This window comes from Phaenicophaeus curvirostris, chromosome 5 (genome assembly GCF_032191515.1).
Source record: "Phaenicophaeus curvirostris isolate KB17595 chromosome 5, BPBGC_Pcur_1.0, whole genome shotgun sequence".
Taxonomy (NCBI): Eukaryota; Metazoa; Chordata; class Aves; order Cuculiformes; family Cuculidae; genus Phaenicophaeus; species Phaenicophaeus curvirostris.
Genome location: NC_091396.1, coordinates 8,022,985 through 8,038,146, shown reverse-complemented (window position 1 = coordinate 8,038,146; position 15,162 = coordinate 8,022,985). Strand labels below are relative to the sequence as shown.

The window sequence follows — 15,162 nt, the reverse complement described above, 5'->3', positions numbered from 1 at the left end:
AGTCAAGTTTGAATTATTTTCATATTTTTGTGATATTAAAATATCTCCCAGATCTCATTAAGTAAAGCCCTAAATAAAATAATTGCAATACAGTTAGGGATTGGAAAACCTCAGAAGATTTGGAGGAAATTTCCTCTTTGATGAGCAGTTCAGATACTTAAGCAAAGGTTGTTTGAGTCAAAAACTTCAAAAATTCATACTCCATTCCTCTCCTTTCCAGTATCCACTGTTTTCATGGTACCATCCCCTCCTCTGCTTTATTGTATACTCTTTCCCTCTGTCCTCAGGGGACACTGTGCTCTGTATCTTTATGTCCTCAGTGTCTTGTGATCCTCCATGACATTGCTGGTATGTTAACTCCCTGCAGTTCTTCTCCTTTGGCCTTAAGACTCTTAAATGCTGGCTTTATGGTATGCTTGGTTTTATGTGTTTCTCTACACAACTTCCTTCTGTTTTAAAAAAAAATGTCTTCCCCACAGAAGACAAGTTGTGATATTAAATACTTTCTGTGGTGCTCTTGTATTGTTAACACAAAACATATAAACTGAGCAGATATTTTACGTTCCTCCTCCAAAACGCGTCACTAACCATTCAAGGCACAGATACCGGTGGTTGTTATGGGCCATCAGAGAAACCAGACTCTGAAAGGTATCCGCAGTGGTAGTAGGCTTTGGGTTTAAGGACCAGAGCCAGTTATCTGTCAGTAAATGTTGGGAGCAACCTGGAAGCAGCAAAGGCAGAGATGCAGAGAGAGTGGGAGACGGAAGAACTGCAAAATGCATAAAGGAATTTGTTTCATGTACTGTTTTCCCAGTGTATGGATGCGTAAAGCTGCATTTACTTCTGTATCTGTCCTTGGAACGACATCTCCATGGAACAAGTTGAATGACAGCAGTTGAGGTCCTAACCTTTTGTTTCATACCTCTCAGAGATCCAAGTATGGGTCTCTGATGGGAGCCTGGGCTAAAGCCTCCATCGAACAATTTGTACGGTCTGAGGAAGAAATTGAGGACAGGTTGGTGCAAAGAGTGTAGCAGGTCAGACTAGCTTGTGGTGATGAGGTGATTGCTGCAACTTCTTATTGTGGAGGACTGCTTTGTAGAGAAAAGGCAACCTGTGTGCTCTCTCCCTCCAAACACGGTGCATGGGTGGGGGTTGCGTTTCTCTAATGTTTTCTCATTTAGACAGCCAGCAAGTGTTTAGATGTTGTAGTAAGTTGAAAGAGAGGATTAAAACCTGCAAAAAATCCAGCCCTAAATATCAGCAACTGTGGAGGCTTCAGGTTTTGTTAACATGTAAAAATAGCAGAACTGTATTTTAGAGACTTCCTGACTTTACTGCAGGTCAGTAATAAGCAGATAAATGCAGCAACATGGCTAACATAACCACAGTGCTGGTAACCCACTTTTCTGAGAGCTTCAGCTGTTTAAAGATGCAGAATAAGCAAAGTCCCAAGGATCCAGACCCCATGATGCTTCTTTTGGTTGTGTATTATTGTCCTCACTTTCTAAGTGGGACACTGAGGCAGCAGGTAAATGCCGGTGGGAATAAACAGTTCAAGCCACCAGACTGTGCCTTTTACTGATATCCCAACATTGCATATAATGAGCACATTTAGGAAATCATTTAGCCTTTAAGATTTCCTGGTTGTTGTTACATTATGAAAAAGCATTTGAATATTCACTATAAGTAAGAGCTTAACGAAAAAGCTTTTGTAGCATAGAAGGCAAGTTTCAGAGCCTTTATAGAAGCTCTTATCTTGTAAAATGTGCTTCCTTAATACATTATGCACTTGCCCTACTCAGCCTTTTGTTTCCATGATTACACATGCTCTCCTCCTTCTCCCTCACCCCACACTACAATCCCTTTTTGTGTATTCCCGCTAGGCACACTCTGTCCATTGACTGAATGGAGATGGACACGTGTGTGCGGCTTTGCCCTGGCAAACATTTGTGCTTGGCGTTCAGGGTGGAGGCAGGAGGATTGAAAGGCTTTTCTTTGCTGTGCACAAAGGTCACTCTTTTTTTCCCCCTTTGCTGTTTGTTCTGTGCTAGTCTGCTGCGCTGCTGCAGCTTTCGGCTAGGACTGTAACAGATACTTCGAGGATGTGCTTGTAGGTCAGTCCGGTAACAGAGCAAGTCTCAGAGTGCACATCAGTGTCATGTCCTACTGTTTTTGTTCTGTTAAGGGAAATGTCTCTTTCCCTTACAAGCCAGGTCTTTGAAGGCTGACAAAAATAAAGAGCATTTCATTATTGTTATTAATTGCATAATGCCTTTTAGACATCCCCTCGGCTGTTTCTTGTGGAAGGAAACAGACTGAGATTTTTGCCTGCTGTGCACTTTACTCATTGTATTAAGGATAAAATTGAAGCTTTTCTAAAACACTCAGTAGCCTTAAAAATGAATGAATAAATGAGATAAAAACCTGTGAGATCATATTTTTTTTCTAATCCTGTTTAGAAGTAACTATTGAAATAAAAGGATTTACTGGTGAAGGTAAAAGGAAGACTTGTAACTAGAAGGTCTCATTGTATATTTGCCTTTTGAGTGATTGAACTCTGAGGATCAGGTAATTAAATTCACGAGCCAGAGAAAGATGAAAGCAGGCAGTAGGAGATGCCATCCCTTAAAAATGTTTGAGCTCCGGAAGCAGTTGAAATTCCTGTATCATCTGGATGAACTTTGCCGTGGCCTTGTGTCACCTGTTTCCCCACGTGATGTTGTTGCTTCTGAGGTGTACACACCACGGAGCAGTTGTGATTTTGTGCCACAAAATAATGCTTCCTAACGGTGTTTGCCTTTTTTTCTGTTGTTGTTGAGGCTTGTTTTGTTTGTTTGTTTGATTGATTGTTTGTTTGTTTGCTTGTTTGTTTTAATGCAATAGTAAAACAGTAAAACTGTGCAATATTACCTGGAAGAAGGGAGATTCAGTTACCTGCTGAAGAGGCAGTGCACTGCCTTTAGAAGCAAATGGATTTGTGTGTCTTGTCAGGGGGTTCTCCCAATGCACCTGCAAAGGGAAAGTGAATTTTGTCATGCAGCTTATGATCCCCTCCTTCTTGGTATTATGTCAAGTGATGTCTGCGTCTCCTGCAGCACAAGGAGTGAAGATAATATGCAGCCTACTGCATAAGCAATATTTTAATTAACGAAAATGTAACTTCCGAGATGCCAGGTGGAAGGGGATCTTTGGGGATTCCTGCATAGAAATGAAGAACTGTAGAGAGTAACGATGGGCCAGGTGTCTGCCTTTGATGAGGATATTCCCTGTGTCACATCTGGTGCCAGCATAACTGCTATCCCTAAATGATAAGGAAGCTTTGCAGTCAGGGGAGGGCTGAGCTGTCAGGTGAGCTGAGGATCAAGAATTATCATGACGGTTTGATGGCATGTGAAGGATGCTGTGAAACGCAACGTGGTTCCTGACGAGCAGGGGCTCAATTAGGTTTTCCCAGACACAGGCCGACACACTGGGCAAGCGGGACCCGCGTCATGCTATGCATCGCGTATGAGGAAGTGTTCTGGTCCATCAAACATAAAATGACAAAATCATTTGTAATCTCTCATTACTTATCCCTGTGGTTTTTACGTCTACACCTCCCCTGTGGCATTATTCAACAGCTGATAGCTTTCTTTTCTTGCCAGCTACTTCAAAATGAAGTGATGGTTTTAGGAATTAACTGGAGTCTTTTACTTAGAACTTCATAGGAAAGAAAAATAGGTCAGTTCTTAAATAGAGTTTACTAGTGACTAAGTAGCCTTTACTAATTATTTGCACTTGATTCCAACTTACCACAGGTGGGTGCAGCCGAAGTTCATTATAGATGTCTCTTCCTAGATATGAGGTGGTTTCTCTCAGTAAGTCATCAGCTTGAAAATATGTTGCAGAAGGAATGTAACTATGCACACAATTTTTTTTCTTTCTTCTTTAGAAGTTGAGAGCAAGTCTGCTTTTACATATGCAAAAGGGGCACCAACAGGACTGAAATATCCCTATGCAATATGCTACCTGCCTGTAGTGCAGGCTTTATCATCCGCACACATATTTAAATTTTGCTGGGGGTCGCCAGCTATTCAGTTGTCCTCTCACGGGATTCACAGTGCATCAACTCTGTTTTGTCTGCGCTGCAACACAACCTAGCACAAACATCGGGTGACCTTCCTTCTGATCTCATCTAAACCTGAATCTGTGCCATAAAGCTGCTTTTCTCCCTGGTGGTGTTCTGAACACATACTCTTTCCTCTTGGCTTTTCTGGTGAGGCTTGAACCACCTCTGAGACACAGGGGTCGACAACTCTAGGTTGACTCTTGTCAGGGTGCAGTGAATCTGCAGTGCACGTTCAGGTTTTAATGCCTGAAACCTAAATGTGTAATCCAGGTGTTCTTCCAGTCATGCCCGCTTTTCTCCTTGATTTATTCATTTCGTATGAAAATATTTGGTATATTAAAGAAGAACTTGACCGTCTTTTATTATGCACATGCTGCATAATGGGGAAGGTTTCTTGAAAGTTTTCTTACAAGTAGATTCCCATGTGGTGCCTGTTAGTCACAGCTAATTACAGAGGCTGGTGAATGAGGAATATATTGGAGCTCAGGTTCCCCTCCTCCTCCTCCCCCAGTGCTTCAGAAGAAAATAAAACAAAAAACCTGCAGACAAATCCAGCTTTTTCTGTGGTTGTAGTCTCCAAAGAGCTCCAGAGAGATCACAGATGTGGTTTCATGTTTCAGATTTAGCTATGGTGTAATAACTACAGTATTATCTGCAGGAGAAAGGCAAGTGGGGAAAGAATCATTAATTGACAGTGAAAAGTTCAACCTATGCCTGTGTATTTGTTTTCTTAAGCAGCTGAATGTTTAGCCAAATCATATTTTAACTTTTAACTGCAGCCCTGAAGGTTATGATAATCTTGGTATGTTAAAACCTAGGAACATTATAGGAAATTTAGATAAGTGTTTCAGAAAGGTCAGTCATAGAAAAGCAGAAACACTTGTGATTTAGCTAAAGTTGAGACAGATGCTTCAGTTTTAATTCATTGCCTAAAAACCTCCTGTGAGGTATGCTGACCTTACTTTATAACACATGAACTTTTCTAAATGTTTCAGTGGGTGTAGAGTAAGCCAGCAGTGAAAGGTGACATTTCATTGTTGTGCACGTGAGGAACCCATAGCTTACATAAAATGTTTGACTAACATCTGATTTTCCTATCTTGTTAGCGTTCCATCCAGCATCCAGAAAATCTGCTGGGTTGAACAAGTTCCTGTGTGTGTGTAGTATAAGTATTAGTTCAGTAGGATGACATGGGATATGTCTTATTATTTGTTACTATGACACCAGTGACCTTCCTGCTCCTGTATTAGCAGCACCCACTGTTTTCCAGTACTGCCGATCGTCAGGAATTCAGACCATGCATATGACTGTGTGTACTCTTCACTGGTCAAATTGTCGTCTCTGGAAAACATAATACTTCAGTTTAAAAAAAAAAGAAAAAAGAAAGAGATGTAATCTCAGCAAGAAATTTCCACTTAAATGCATATTTGAGGTTGAAAATATGCATAATTTAAAGGGTGCAGGAGGCAGGTTACATACTGAAATGATGTAAGACGCTTAATGATCTCTCTCATTTTAACAAGTTTGCTTTTCTTTAAGGTTGGTTTGGGGTTGGTTTTTTCCCCTAAATTTTTATTTTTTATTTTCAGAACTGCAGTACACAGAAGACTGCAGGAGTAGCTTGGGCTCTCAGAAAGATGGTCCCAAATGCTTAGGGTTAGGACAGGAGTATCCTACCTAGAAGAAAGAGCAATCCAGTCTAAATATGTTGCTTGAGCTCACAGGAGACACACACGTGGATGAAAACTCTTAAAATTAGTACAATTCTAACAGCTGCATAAAAAATTATTAGTAACAGGTGTCAATATTACATTATCTCTTCAGAACAATTGCTCTGTGGACCTACCTGATAAGGAAAGTTTTTCTTATAATACACCTGCATCAAAATTATTCAGTTCGGCTGCTGTACCTTGAAAAAGTATTCCTAAATGGTCCACCTTTCATTGCTACATTCTTGGGTTGCTGGATACACCAATGTCTTAAACCAATGCTGTGCTATGGTAGAGTAGGCTGAGGATTTCAGGTTTCTGTAAGAAATACTAAATTAATTTTAAATTATAAGATTTGTTTTAAAAGTCATTATGCATCCAAACATGGTGTGATCAAGAACTCTAGGAAGCTCAGGAGTTCTAAACTGACTTATGTGACAATGTTCCGATACTAAAAGTGCTAGAAGAACAAGTTTGAGTTTAGTGAAACACCGTAGTACACGTGATGCTTATAACCACAGCATCATACAGCTTCTGGTTGAGCTGTTACTCACCAGCTGCCTTGGGCAGTGAGAGAAAACTTCTTAGATTTTTGTTTACTTTGGTAGGTAACATGAGGCAAGAGTTCTGTCTGAAAATCCCCAAATATTGAAAAAACATATTAGATTTAGACTGCGTTGTTTTTAACTTTTTGTTCCCCTTCTCTGGTGGATAAACGCCTGCAGGGCTGAGTACTCTTAAAATATAAGAAAGGCATAGGATATTAATCTAAATTCAAACATTTACATTACTGTATGTCTGTATCTGAACTAGTTTGTTTTAGGGGCATCCACTTAAAAAAAGCTGTCTGTCAGTAGTCTCTGAAGCACAGAAATTATTTTTATTCAGAAAAATTGGAGAAGGGAAGTGATCTTTGTATTACACTGGTACAGTTCATCTTATTTTTCCCCAAAGGACACCGTGGTTTAATGGATGGGGCTTTAACCTACCCAGAGGTCAGTCTTTGCTAGACAAGTGGAACCTTATTCCTGAGGGAATTGATATACTAATGACACATGGACCTCCCCTTGGTAAGTGAAACAAAAGCTGTGTGTGATTTTTTGCATGAGAATTTTATTTCAAAATGAGCAAAAATTATTAATACTAAAAGCTATATCGTGATCACACCCTAATTCAAAACTCTGAATTAAAAAACGTTTTGGATGAAGTATGAAGTGATTATAGGCTTAGCAGATCTGTTGAGCTTCCAGATGTTTTCTTACTAAAAACTGATTTTTTTGTTAAACTCAAGCTAGGGAAGATAAATATCTGACTCCATAGCCATTATAGTTTGATATTTTATTTAAAGGCAGTATGTTCATCTGACAAAACAGTTTACAATCCCATATGATTTTTCAGGGATTGTCCAAAACTTTTAAAACATTTTCCACTACAATAACATGTTTTCTTAAGATTTTAAACTATGCAGTCAGGAGTTCAGGAGTATGTACTCAGATATTCTCCTTGATAATGTCCTTGTAAACCTAGAATATGTAACAGTAGTTTTAATGATATGAATTGGCTTATAGCAAATTTGTGAAGGAATAAAATTATGGCCACAGATAATTACTCCTTACTCAAACTAATGACAGGCAAACACAGGTATATGAATGTATAATTTGTTTTTTCATTAAGTAGTTGAGGTTTTCTATTTAGTTAAGTTTTGCATGCCTTGTAAATAAGAGTAATTCACTGATCCCCTCTTTAATTCTTAGTTCTAGCCTAAGTTTTGATGGTCTCAAAAAGACACTAAGATGACCATTCAGCAGAGGCAGGGGTACTCAGTTTTGGCATATCTAAAGTAATTAAAGTCCACACTAAAACCATTTGAAAATTCTTACTATTTTTCCCTCTCAAGAAAATATCCCACAAGATAGTATCGCGTTATTGTTTACTGCTTTCCTTTAAGACACGTGGCAAGCAGTGTAGGACAATACAGCTGAGCACCTGCCCTTATAAATGCGTTTTTTCAGGGTAAAAAAGGATGTCAGTCTCATTTCATTACCATTATTGTTAGTAGACTGTGATTTTGTAAGGATTTTAGTAAGCTTTTGAAATACAAAGGGTCAGATGTGCAGAATTACAGAAAGTTTTGACCAGTAATGTACTTACTACTCTTTTATTGCATGGTTACTCTTTTAATATTGCTTACAGAATGTTATAGGATGATCTCCAAATCTACGAATTCTGTTTAATCTTACTGGAGCAAGCAGCACGTGCTGCATTGATAAAGCAGAGATACTCCATCCACTGAAAGTGAGGTGTACCAGATATTGAAAAATGCTTAGAATAGCACTCTTTTAATCTGTTTATTTTCCAAAAACAGCAAAAAACTGCACAAGCATGTTTATAATGTTTTATTATAAACATATAATGTTTAATGTTTAATTCATGTAATGTTTCTATTATAAATGGGATGCTAATCCACATGCTCTGAGGGTTCATATAGAAATACTGTGATGCTGCAGACACTAATGAGTGCTTTAATTGAATACTTAATTGAGTACTTAAATTTTGGATTTGACAGAGAGAAGATATTCAGTTTCAAAAGGTTGGCCCTGTATTTTAACTAGAGGTGCAGATTAGGTGCTAGTACTGTGCCTGAAAGAGGGGGCATCTATGTCTCAGCCTGAATGATAATATTGAAAAACTGCGGGTTTTTAAATTACATAATATCAAGGGAAGTAGAACTGTAACTGGACTCTTTTCTTCTCTCCAAAATTCAGTCAAGTTCTTGTCACAACATGTTTTTACTACCTTGGATAATCTTGGCACAGATGTAACTACTTTAAAGTCAGAAGAATGGTGCTTAGTTGGATGTGGCTCCTGATTTCCCTCCTGCTCCTCACTCACCTTGCCCTGGTGATCCTTACCAGTGCTAGTCCAGGCAGCAGACTTTTCTATAATAGCGGATGTCAAGTTTTGTGCATTTTTCCATATTATCTGTAGGACAAGTCTGTAGGACTGAATGGCAGTGTGGTCAATTAGTGGTAGCTTGTCAGAAGCTACTTTGCTTGCCTTTTCTGTCGTTGGTGACCAGGGACTTAGAAGTACTAGGACATTCGCAGACTGTCGTCCTCTGGAAATTGTGGGAGATTTTAAATCTTTTGGGTGGCAGGGATATTGGGCTGTAGATGAGCTGATCTTCCCAAGGTGTTTCATTTTGAGAGTAACCAAAGGAAGCTACCTGCTGCAAAAGCCAGGGGAGGGGGAAGGGGAAGGGAAAGAAAAATCTGCAGTAGTGCTGGGAATAAATGTCCCAGGGTTTCAAGGTGGAAGATGAGTTTAAACCTATAGTTTAAAATACGAATCACATCCAGAAAAATATTAATGAAGATGGAGGAAGGAAATCTTAAGGAAGACAAAGTGACAGTGAAACATTTCTTAAAAGCCTTTGTGTGCTTTAATGGAGAGGTTATGACTACAAATAATGTAATAAACCTTCTGTGAATTATGACTTCCTGAAAGACTAGGTGAAATTTTACCCGAATAGAGAAAATTAATAGTATTGATTGCATTTTGCCTTCAGGTTTTCGAGACTGGGTTCCAAAGGAGCTGCAGAGAGTGGGTTGTGTGGAACTGTTGAACACGGTGCAAAGGCGAGTAAGGCCCAAACTCCACGTCTTCGGTGGGATTCATGAAGGTAAGAAGCAGCACTGCTCCCATCTTAGGTCTCAGGCTGATGTCAAAGAAGCACATTTCAATGGTGTATTGCAGAGGATGGATTATAGCGTGTTGGACTAAAGTAGGGAGGGAACTGAGGGAAGTGATTGCATGCACAGCACTCTGTAAATTTATGCTAGAATCAAAACAGAATGTTTCAGGAATGTGTGCTACATTTTGCCACCTACATGTTTCACTGTGCAAAGGTTGTTCTGCACAGGTTATTTGAAAGCAATTCAAATTTTGACAAACTTGGTTAGAGTAACAGATGAGATTCCCCACCCCTGCAAGCAAAATGAAAATTATCCCCTTTATTCCAAGTACGGGAGCCAAGCAAGGTGCTAGGAAAAAAAAAACTCAAAGACAACTTACTATCTCAGCTCACCTCCCTCAGTGTTTAAGAAAAAGCAGAAAGGAGGGCATCTTGAATCAGACTTCTGGAGGAGAGATTGCCAGAACTCACTATGCATACATTTCTAAAAGTGTCCTGTAATACAGTTTGTACTGTGTATGTTACCTTCCAGTAGTCTCATATTTTAGAAGAGATATTTCCCCACCAGGTTGGGCAGAGTGTAAAGCTTCAGAAACAATGAGCTCAGTTTGTGGTAGTGTAAAAGGCTGAGAGATTAAATCCATTTTGGAGATACTTAAATATTTATTACAATTTTGTGCTTTCATATGGCTGAGAGACAAACAGTAGGAGTTCTGCCCTAGAAAGAGTGTAAGTCTGTGACCCTAGAACTCAAAATTATACATTAAATACTTTATATTGTCCCCTCTGGAGGTTTCTCCATTGACTCTAATTAGGTTCTCTGCAGGCTTAAAGATTTGGAGGACTTGGTATAAGAAAAATTTTAAAAAAGGACAGCTTTCTCAACTAGTGCTGTTGGTTTTTCTGAAGCCCTTGTGACTTCAATGAGTTCCGTGCCTGGTATCTGTAAACAAAGAGTTCATAATGGAAATACTGACATGACCTCAAGTATAGTGGTATAAATAGCAGTCTTTTAATGCACCTAGGAAATTATTGGATATTTTGTATAAATATTAATCCTTGTATATTAAGAATAAGTTAATACAACAGGACCTCCAGCTAAAACATGTAAATTGTCTACAGCCTTTGCAAGCACATTGGATGACAAAACTTCTGTTTGTTAGAGTGTTAATTAATGGGTGAGGAAAATATTTTAATGTACAAGATCATTATTATGAGAAAGCACCGAGGAATCGTGTGCAGCACCTAACCTTTAAATCTCATAGGAAAGGTGGTAGCACGTGTTAAAAGTGAACATTCAAAGACATTCTTACAAAACAGCTAACAAAAAAGTTAATAACTTGTTTAGTGCTTATGCAGAAAACATAAGAACAGCTTATTTCAGTACAGAAAGAAATAGCCATGTGTTAAGAGCATTATCTTGCAGTGCAATTAATTCTCATCCAACTCCAGCTGAGATGAACATACACCGCATTCCATTAAATCAGCAGAGGCTATACACACATTTTGGTGATGCGGATTTTTTTCCTGGTTGATAAGCACGAACAACTGCAAACAAGGTTTTTCCCACCATGAGGTGATCTAAATCAAAATTGCCAGTCTAAATAAATAAAGTATTGCAGGCGGACAGTGCAGCAATTCTGAAGTGATTATTCTTTGTGATAGACACTGTGGGTAGCTGTATTTATCTTAGCTTTCAGACAGCAGTGATCTGTACTGTATCATAATAGTTTAAAAGAAAAGCATTTTGCCCCTGTGGGTTAGCAATGGGAAGTTCTCTTCTTCCTGAAACTCGTAATTTGGTACCAAATTCTTCCTAGATTTTTTTCTAGCTTCTTTGTTAGCTTTCTGTGGATGTCGGGTGAAGACAATGGCAAAGCTTTCTCTCACCTTTTGCACAGGTGGAACTGCAGGTGGATTCTTTGTGAGAATGTCTGTAAGAGGAGTTTCTGCTTTCTCAGTGCTCTTGCTATCATTCATTTTCTAACTTCACATTTGCTGAATGAACGCTTAGGTGTGGCTCCGTTCATGGGTTGCTGTAGTTAGGTCCACTTTCCCAAATTTGCTGGAGTGCACAGTCCTCTGTTATGTCTTATTCCTGTGTGGCAAGTGGGGGAGAAGGTAAGAGGCCAGCAGAGAAACGGCATTGCTGCTAGTTCCTCAGACACATTCTGAACATACGCATTGCTGCCCAGATGTTTAGAAGGCTGAGAACAGTTTCAGCATTCTGAAAATTATGCCACAGTGTTGCTGAGGAATCAAGTCCTTGGCATTCTGAAAAAACTGGGATTAATATTTGCTTTTTCCAGCTTTTTTTATTTGGAATTACTTTAATAATTCATTCATAATGAAAAGTGGTCATTTCAGTGCTCTGCTTAAGCTGGCGGGTCATCTATTGACTTCCCATGCTCTGTTATGTTTATAGCAGCAGATTCCTTTCTGTAGTCATGATTTTCACTGGTAGGTAACATATAGGAGCAACAAAGCTGGTGAGGGGGCTGGAGAACAGGTCTTACGAGGAGCGGCTGAGAGAGCTGGGGTGGTTTAGCCTGGAGAAGAGGAGGCTGAGGGGAGACCTCATTGCTCTCTATAACTACCTGAAAGGAGGGTGTGGAGAGGAGGGTGCTGGCCTCTTCTCCCAAGTGACGGGGGACAGGACAAGAGGGAATGGCCTCAAGCTCCGCCAGGGGAGATTTAGGCTGAACATTAGGAAAAAATTTTTCACAGAAAGGGTCATTGGGAACTGGAACAGGCTGCCCAGGGAGGTGGTTGATTCACCTTCCCTGGAGGTGTTTAAGGCACAGGCGGACGAGGTGCTGAGGGATATGGTTTAGTGTTTGATAGGAATGGTTGGACTCGATGATCCGGTGGGTCTCTTCCAACCTGGTTATTCTATGATTCTATGATATATAAAATAAATATTTATGTATATATATTTTTAACCTGCTAATGAGTTTCTGAGGTTTCACAAGTGACACTAGCTTGTCCTACGATGAGGAACTGGATCATGGACTTACAGAATGGTTTGGGTTGGAAGGGACCAGATCATCTAGTAAAGATCACCTAGTTCCAACCCCCATGCCATGGGCAGCAACACTTTTCACTTGATCAGGTTGCCCATAGCCTCATGCAGCTTGGCCTTGAACACCTCCAGGGATGGGCCAACCCTGGAAAAAAAAGGGGAAATTAAAAATGAAAAGGGCTAGCATGAGGAAAGCTTATTGGGTTCAGTTCCTTGTCCAGAGTAGGGGTTTTGTAGGCAAACCTAAAGTTACTTGTAAATATTTTGCTCCTGTTTGGTCTTTCTTATGACAGACATACAAACTACATCTCACTGATTGAGTAAATGGAAGAAGTATGTGTGTGGCTTTGTGTCTGTTTCTGTTGTATCTGCTTGCATCGCGATTTTCTATGAGGGAAAAAAGTTTGTATGTAAAATAAAAGCATCAGTTCTTATTTCATTGTAGTTTTTTTTTAATCAAGTTTTTGGGGCAACTTTTAAGAGCTTGTATCATTTTGAAGGGATTAATTTAGTTTTATTCCAAAGCACTGATCCCACAACAAGCTTTCAGCGTGGCTGCCCATGGGCAGTATTGTTTGTTTGTATTACAGTAAGTGTGACACATTCTCCCTACAGGTTACGGCATTATGACAGATGGTTACACAACATACATCAATGCTTCAACGTGTACAGTCAGCTTTCAACCAACCAACCCTCCAATTATATTTGACCTTCCAACCCCTCAAGGATCATGAAGCACTACTGCACATTTGGAACTGGGGGAAGGTCAATAAACTGCCATTTTCTAATTATAAAACTTACATACTGTTCCATGTTTATTTCTAAACTGGGGGAGGTGGATGAGAATTTGGGGACACTGGGGGGCTTTTGTTTTGGGGTGGGATTTGGGGTTGATTTTTGGGGGGTGGTTTTTTGGGGTAGGGTTTTCTTTTGGGGTTTTTTTGTAAATTGCTGGTACAAAAGAAACAAGAAGAGAAGTTAGAGGTTGTGCTTTTTGGAAATGCAGCATTCATTTAAATTGATAAAGCATTGTGAATTTGTAAAATGAATTTTGTTTTCCAATAAATTTGCCATTGTAAATTGTTATAGTGTTCTCAAAAGGACAGCCAAGCTTTCTTTTAATAAGTGAGAGACCTTATTTTAATATTATATTATAAGCTAAAAAATAGGCAGCATTTAAAAACACCCAATTTTGCACAACTTACGTTATTTTCGGGGTTTTTTAAGTGTCTTCTTTTTCCCTAGGTCTAAATGGTAGCTTTACATCTCCATTTACATCAGATTTTTTTAGCGGCACAAACAATGGTCTGGGGTCCATTTACCTCTTGGTATGTGTGCACGTGCTGAAACTTGTTTCTATAAACAGTAGAATGCAGCAAGGGGAGAATAGACTTCTCAGTTGTTTGTCTCTACTTGCTTTATACATTAAAGACTGATACAGATAGTCACAGCCCGTATGTGATATCTGCCTTTTATTGTTTGTTCTTAAATTATTTTAGCTTTAAAAGACTGGGGGTGAAAGCTGCAAAGAGCAGGTATTTCATGCAGTAAAAAAAATGTAAATGCGGACTCCTTTTAAATATGAATTTATATATATATGTATTTTTTGTGCATTATAACTAAGCTAGGATTTACTATTGCCAGTATAGCATCTGCAAAATTATGCTGTACAGCACATCTAAATTATGAAGGATGTGACACATTTTCCAAGTGCTCAAGGCCTTCAAGAGCCCGAGTTAAATCTTGTATCGTAGTTCAGGCATGTATAGAGTCAAATGGATACAATCAAGCCTAACTAAAATAAGGCTTAGTTGTCCTTTATATTTAAATATTCTTCTTGTCTTTTTATTTCCTTTTTCTTATTTTGCACTGTGTGTAAATGCAATCTCGCTAGCACAAAATATTGTTGCAGATAGTTACTTCTGTTCTACCACTGTAAATGCTGTTGAGCTTTGTTCTGTTTTATGTTACCTTGTTAATGGAGTTTAGAAAAGCAGTTGTTTCTTTAAATTTATTGTGATATTATATCTAGCGGCCTTTATATGCAAATAAAATTGCAAGATTTTTAAATATGTGGTTTAAGAGAATTTTGTGGTTTTCTGTGACATTAACAGTTTGGAGGCAGTGATATAGGTAAGTAAGGACTTTTCTATTTCTCATTAAATTTTTATTCTTTACCATTCATAGGAGGCCAGATAAAGCACTTCTCTTTCCATTTCTCTGCCACCTGTCTTCCCATTCCTTTCAGAGACAAAAGATTTTGTCTTCAGATCTTATAATTCAGTGCAACCAAGTTTGTGCAGTTAAGCCTTGTAGGATACTCTTCCAGATCATGTGAGGAAAAATCAATTAGGCTGTAACCTTTGTATTTCCTCCCTTACTTATTAGTAACAAGCTGCAGGTGCCCTATGCTCATCCACTATGTGTTAAGAAATGAATAGTCATAGATGAAATATATCACTTTTTATCTGCATCTCTTCTCAGTTTTGTGGCTCCAGTGGAATCCACCACTGGCAAGAGAACTGCAGGGGAGTATGGTTTGCTGTGTGCCAGCAGAGTGGCAAACACAATAGGATCCACTTGTTTTGCTACAATGCACTGTATAATAATAGAATCCTGTTCAAAA

At 39.0% G+C, this 15,162-nt stretch overlaps 1 protein-coding gene across 2 annotated transcripts in view; it reads left to right on the top strand.

Annotated features, from left to right (window-relative positions):
* Positions 1-14,586, top strand: part of MPPED2 (metallophosphoesterase domain containing 2) — a 108,130-nt gene extending 93,544 nt beyond the window's left edge. For both annotated transcript variants that reach the window (XM_069857491.1, XM_069857489.1), the window contains exons 5-7: positions 6,775-6,890; positions 9,389-9,502; positions 13,152-14,586. In XM_069857491.1, coding sequence (XP_069713592.1) covers positions 6,775-6,890; positions 9,389-9,502; positions 13,152-13,270 — 349 coding nt within the window. In that variant the 3' untranslated portion in view covers positions 13,271-14,586. The remainder of the gene's footprint in view (positions 1-6,774; positions 6,891-9,388; positions 9,503-13,151) is intronic.
* Positions 14,587-15,162: the final 576 nt, after the last annotated feature.